The 6683-nt window shown below is 37.5% G+C and overlaps 1 protein-coding gene across 1 annotated transcript in view; it reads left to right on the top strand.

The window, feature by feature from the left end:
• LOC108965131 overlaps positions 1-6401 on the top strand; it is a 269251-nt gene extending 262850 nt beyond the window's left edge. Inside the window, exon 9 of the mRNA XM_018927350.1 lies at positions 2189-6401. Within this exon, the coding sequence (XP_018782895.1) occupies positions 2189-3447 (1259 nt within the window). The 3' untranslated portion in view covers positions 3448-6401. The remainder of the gene's footprint in view (positions 1-2188) is intronic.
• Positions 6402-6683: the final 282 nt, after the last annotated feature.

Genomic DNA, 6683 nt, shown 5'->3' with positions numbered 1-6683 from the left:
TTTTTGTTGCTTCATGTGTTGAGAGATAGTTAAAAATAATCATGGCATAGTTGAAGTAAATCGGCTAATTAGAATTTGAGATTTGTGGCAACTGCATCGAAAACAGTATTTTCTAGAATAACGCTTCTGAAATTTTACGTCGCCAGTTGCCTACTGTTATAGTCGACTGCTAAACAAGTACAGTTGTCACGACACTAAAGCGGCTTTAGCTTGGGAAATAGTTTAAATTTTTAAAAATTCTAATTTCTTCTAATAAATATCTTAAAGATATTTTTGAATATCTAAACTATCGAATTATAAAAAAAAAATAGATTTTTTATAACTTTCTATAATTTTTAAAAATCCTTTCGGCAACATATTTTTGAATATCTTAACTATCGAATAATGAAATAACTCGATTTTTCCAACTTTCTAGACTGGTATACCGTTTTTTGGCATCTTTTAATTGTTTCCTGTTTTTTAACTTTAAAATTAACCCTGAAACAATTCAAGCCATAAAATTCATTGAAGGAACCAATGATTTCCTCTGTCACGACATATAACAAGTGTATGTAAATTTTGGTTTGCCTACTTTTACTTATTAAATATTAAGTTAATTTGAAGGAAATAATAATTTTAGGCATTCAAATTATAAGAAAGTTATTTTCCATATTTTATATAGATTAACTTTTTTGTTAGCTTTTATCCTATCGAGTCAAGCTTGAACTAAAAAGTACCATTTCGATAGGTGGCTTTGAAACAATATGAGTCTAAGTAATGAGATGACTAGAGTTTAATAAATGAACGAGCAGTAGACATAAGTCTCTATAGTTATCTTCATCTCCTGCTTGGATTTTGAACATTGCTACTATTCATATCAACTTATAATGTTATAAAATTTGTATGTCAGTTTTCCAAAACTTCAATGATAGTGTCCATAGTCGAGGATATCCCAAGTAGTTCTTTGTTTAAGATAGAAGTAGTTATAATATGTGACCTGGTCTACGAAAAGGGAGCTAACGTGCGAAAACTAGTTTATGACTTTTTGGATTCTATCGCGTGAAAAAACATCTCATCTTCCATCCGAATCAACTAAGATCTTTTGACACCTAAGCCCCCTTTCCGTAGACCAGGTCACATATACGTACTGTAGTTAAATATCAGTTTCCACTCAAAGTATATAATTTGTTTTATCATAATCAAAACGTAGACCACCACTTATAGATGATAATGCAGTAGCTTTTCTAAAATTTCGAAATAAATAATGAATCATATGGAAAATGGAATCCCACACTTTTTCATTTTTTAGCGGCTAATCTGAATTTGTATCACTTTGCTCAATTTTGATCGCGTTTTTCTAGTTTTTGTTCTTGGTGTTACCCAGTAAAGTTTTAATTTAATACTTGTACTTTTAAACTTCATTCGTTAACCAAATATTTTGAAACTTTGAAAAATTAGAATATATTCCAAGTATATGAAAATTGGCACAATTGCTTAGGCAATCAGTGAATAATTGGAATTTCTTAATTCAAATAACATTTTTCAATTCACAGCCTATGTAGGGCTCAAAAGAGGGCGGCAGCAAAGCTAAAATGTTCGAACAAATTGAAGCTTCGTTTTACTGCGGCCTGTCAGTTGGTACTTTGGGTCAATCCGATAACAGCGCTGGAGCTTCTATTAACACATACATGCATGCAAACCTGCAGATATATTATATATACCGATATGTATGTAGATATATAGTAGGGAATGCGCTTTCGAAAAACCAGCGTTGTTGGCGGTCGCGTGGAACTGAAAGATTAATTGCTTTTGCTGCGCAAGCGATTGGCTTCGTTCATGCTGGAAATTTTTCAATTTTCTGCAGCAGTTAGGGACTTGCTGGATCGCATAGTTTTTCTTTTGTAATTTTTATTATTTGTTTTTTATTCTAATTGAGCGCATGGTAGAGCGCGTTGGCGCGAGAAAAAATTGCAAAAAATGCGCTGCAATCAAGGCAGTCTAATATTGTTTGAAAACAATTTTTTTTTTTTTTTTGTTGGCAAACTTGTTTATTTTTATTGGTGCCACTAACAGTGGCATGCAATAAAAGAATTCGCAAAAACAAAGCGCGCAAAAATCTCGCAAACAATTGCACTTGTTTTTCAATTAGTCAGGTCAATTGCCATTTATAGCGCTTAACTCATATTTTTAACGCTTTACTTCTTTGCAGGCAATCACCCGCGCGACGATGAAACCCACTCAGTCGCTATGTCGGATGCCAATGCACCACGCGTACGCCACACCTACATCGACGACACCTACGGCACCAGTCTGCCGCCCGATCTGCTCGCCTTTCCGGCACGCGTGCCGCCCACCTCACCTTCCATGCAATCGTCACACAGCAACATACCGGAACAAATCATCTATGGCATACGCTCACCACCGCTCACCAGCCCGGTGTACGCGCACATGACGCCGCATGGCATCTACGGCACCACAACCATCGCTGCCGCCACACCGAACGGTTTCATGACACTACAACATCCGAAATCGCGCAACTTGGCGCTCATAGCCGCGGCCAACAATCGTCAGCAGCTGCAACAGCAACATGTACACGCCCACCTGCCGCCGCAGCAGCATGGCGGCGCACACCAGCAGCAATCACCGTTCTTGCCAGCGCCCGTTATGTACTCACCCACCACAGCGGTGGTGATGAAGCAAGGCTACATGACGATACCGCGTAAACCGCGCGTTCCCAGTTGGGCGCCCTCCACATCCACCACAAATGCCACACAATTGAGCGAATTCCAATCGCCCACATCGCCAAATCCCAGCGAAACTGGCACCGCCACCACAGCCGAACTGCAAGCGGAGCCCGTGTACGACAATCTCGGTCTGCGCACAACAGCCGCCGGCAATTCGACGTTAAACTTGCACAAAGTACATCCGGAGGCGAGTAGCGGCGCTGCGACCTCGACGCGTTACACAATGCGCGACCGCCCGTTACCGGCAACGCCGAGCCTTACTTCGGTGGCGTCATCGAGCGCATCGGCCGCCATGCAACAACAGCCGCAGACGCAGCCGCAGCCACAGCAAGCGCAGCAGCTACAACAACACACGCCAACAAAACAAAACAAAGGTGTCGCGAGCACATCGGCGGCCGCCGCGACTGCAGCGAAAATCTATGAGCCCATACACGAGCTGATGCATAATCATCATATGACAACGACCTCCGACACGGAGCCACTTTATGGCACCGCGCGACATCACAACGGTCTGACCATTGTGCCGAGCATTAGCGGCAGCAGCGCACTAAACACTTCCAGCAGCACGAACGCGTCGATGGGTGAGCCCACGAAAGTGGCGAAAATACCGCCACGCCCACCACCAAAGCCGAAGAAGAAGATGTCGGTGACAGCGACACGCGGCGGCCAAGGCAGCACCAGCCAACTGTTCGACGACGAGGGCGAGGACGGCACTGAAGTTTAGTTGCACGACAACAATGGCGGCGACAGCAACTGCAACACCAACGACAACAGCGACGACGCCACCTAAAAGTTTGCGCGGAAAAATGGCAGCTCATAACTGTAAACCATATGCAGTGACAGCGTGGAGCAGCAACGAAAATGTATGGTAAATGTGCGAAAGCGTAGTGTATAGGTGTATGTAAGTAGGTACGTACATATGTATGTATTCGTATTTGTATGTATAGATAGTTAGTTGGAAAATAATTGGAAATCAACTAAAGAAAGGTACGCGCTTCAGGCGGGTGCGGTGAATTCGGATGGTGGATGTGTTGTAGTGTATACATATACATATTTTTAGCCTTGCATTGCAGCTGCGGTGACAGTTACCTGAGGCTGAACATGTGGATATGGATTTAATATGTGCATAACTGTCAAAAAAATTCAATTTTGTATCCTTTAATCCAATATTCTAATCTAAAATTTGATTGTGCTGCAAAAAGTTATGGCACATCAATTTTAATCATGCTTCATTTAAAAATCATTACTTTCAGTCCAGTTCTTACATACATCTTCATTTCCATTTTTTTTTTCGTTCTAATTCGAATTTAAAGCTCATATTATTGTTGCTTTTTTAGCGGTAGAAAATATTCCACAAATAATTGTAGTAAATGCTACGGAATTGAGAACACTTGACCATAGTCAAATTCTGATTCGTTCCTGTTACGTAGACCCGACTGTTTAGGAAACGCATAAACTTAAAGTTCAAAAGTTTCAAAGCTTATCTAGTTCAGCAAAGCTCTTTAAAAAATATTGCGCAGACCATAATCAGATAGTAATTACTTTTGTGGTGAGTTTTGAATAATGTTCTTGAGTTTCAAAAAATCTCTGTGTTGGAAAAAAAATTTTAGCCTGAGCTTAAATCAATTAATTTCTCATAATATCTGAAAAGAAACATAAATTCACCACTTTTTGCTTGCATTGTAAGGCATTCTGATAAAAGGGGTGTTAAAATACACAAAATTATGTAGTGAAAAAATATCTTAGACGGAGTTGCAAATGTGTCACATGATTTCCATATAATAAACTCACCGATTGGTGTTTGCATTATGGCGCTACCACCATACGTGTGGTGAAATATTAAAAATAGTGTGGTGAAAAAATCCATATCAGTCCGATCTCAAGCTATGTAAATTCCCATCATCTTCATCCTGGATAATGCATTCAGCCTTTTCTGTTTTCATTATGAAGCTACCATCACACGTGTGGTGAAATATTGAAAACTTCATTTTGGTATGAGCTTGAGCTAAATAAGTTCCCATATGTCAGGTAATAACCTAAACATTTTTGTGTGCACCATCAGAATTGCTATCAAATTTATTATGAAATATTCAAAATGGTGTGTGGTGGCAAATTCATATTGGCTTGAATTTGAGCTTGAGCTATGTATATAACATTCATCATCTCTGCCTCAAATAGCAACCTTTTAATTTTTGTTAGTACCTTCAAAGATTGCAATAAAATGTATGGTGAAATATTCAAAATAGTGTGATGAAAGATAAATATTGGTCTGAGCTTGAGCCTTTCTATCATCTCCGACTCATATAATAAACTTACCATTCTTGTTTGCACCATGAAGCATTGCGATAAAATGTATGATGACTTATTCAAAGCGGTGTAGTGAAAAATGCAAACTGAACTGAATTTGAGCTATATAACTTTCCATCATCCCGATAAAAAGTGTGGTGAAATACTAATAGTGTGATGAAAAATAATTCTGCTCTATAAAATGATTTTTTTTTTTTTTGGAATTTAAAAAATTAGAACTCCATAACAGCATAATTATTATTTTAAATTTTTTTTTGATCAACATCTGTTTCTTGACCACATGTTTTTAAGAAAAATATAATATATATTTTTTTACAAACTAGTTTTCCAAACTCCAAACGAGCTTTAAATTCATTATGTACATCGCACATAGCCCAGCTGACCCAATCTGTTCACATATGTTGAATACCGGTAACACCACCTTACAACAAATGGTAAATACTTGCACAAAACTGCGCTCAATGCAACACACCACTCGTATTCACCACCTCGCACATGAAGTGTGGCTAATCGCGTGACGACTTGTGTGCCAAACGACTGATGTAGAGTTTAGTAAATTACACAGAAAATTACAAATAGCAAAACAAAAAGCAAAACAGGAAACAAAAAATCGAAAAAAAAAATCAGAGAACAACACTTTTAGAAAACATGAAAATGCAATAATGGAAATTCGAGAAGAAGAAGAAAATTAAGAATGAAGAAATGCAACTAAAAGGACTTTCATGCTTCAAAAGTAGTAGTGCACAATTTCAAAGAACAAATTAGTACAACTTTTTTGCTTTGTTTCACGTCGTATCCTTTGTTGATTTTGTTGCTATTGCCATTTTCAATTTTAACTCCAACAAACATTTTTAATTGGGCAACAATGAAATAGAAAAAGAAATGAAGAAAACACTTAAAATTGGCGCACTTTGCACAATAAGCGAAGGAATAAAGAGCGAAATCGAGCGGAAGTGCAGAAAAGGCTTTGTAGCTGTAAGTAAAAGTAAAAGCTGTAAGCAGGATATGCTGTCGGGTGAAAGCGGAAAATTGCGATTTCAAAGAAAATTTGGTGCATTGAACTTTGGCTAACATATGTGAGGCCTGCTATTGACAGATTTGGGTAAGTGTCTCTTACGCCTTTCGCCGCCTATTTTTTACCATACGCCCTTAACAACAACAAAATTTCTAAACTAAAAAAATCTGCAATTTTTTTTACATGTTTTTTTTACTATTTAATTGTAAGTACAGTAGCGATATGTACATTCTTAGCTAGGTATATATTTGTAAAGAGAAGGAAGAAACAAAAACAAAACACGAAAAACAAAAAAAGAAAACAAGCGATAATGAAAACGAGCAACTAAATTAGTAAAGTTTAACTTTATATTTTAAGCGAAATTTTCAAATTATAGACGAAATGTGGAAAACTGAAGAATAGTATGATATATTATATATATGCATATATATATATATATATATATAGGATAGAGTAAGTGTTAAGCTAAGAAAAATATTTTAGTGCTAGTACATAGGCATGTATGTAACTAATTGAAGTAATTAAGCAAATACTTGTAATGAATTAGTGTAATGAAGGAAGGAAGTAAAGCGAGCTCGATCGATTGCGTGCTTTGAAGAAATGTACAATATTTAAGCGAAATGATTTTTAAGCTAACA

The sequence above is a fragment of the Bactrocera latifrons genome, unplaced genomic scaffold (genome assembly GCF_001853355.1).
Source record: "Bactrocera latifrons isolate USDA-ARS-PBARC rearing strain unplaced genomic scaffold, ASM185335v1 scaffold_134, whole genome shotgun sequence".
Taxonomy (NCBI): Eukaryota; Metazoa; Arthropoda; class Insecta; order Diptera; family Tephritidae; genus Bactrocera; species Bactrocera latifrons.
The sequence above is the reverse complement of the archived record's forward strand: the minus strand, read 5'-3'. Positions and strand labels throughout refer to the sequence as shown.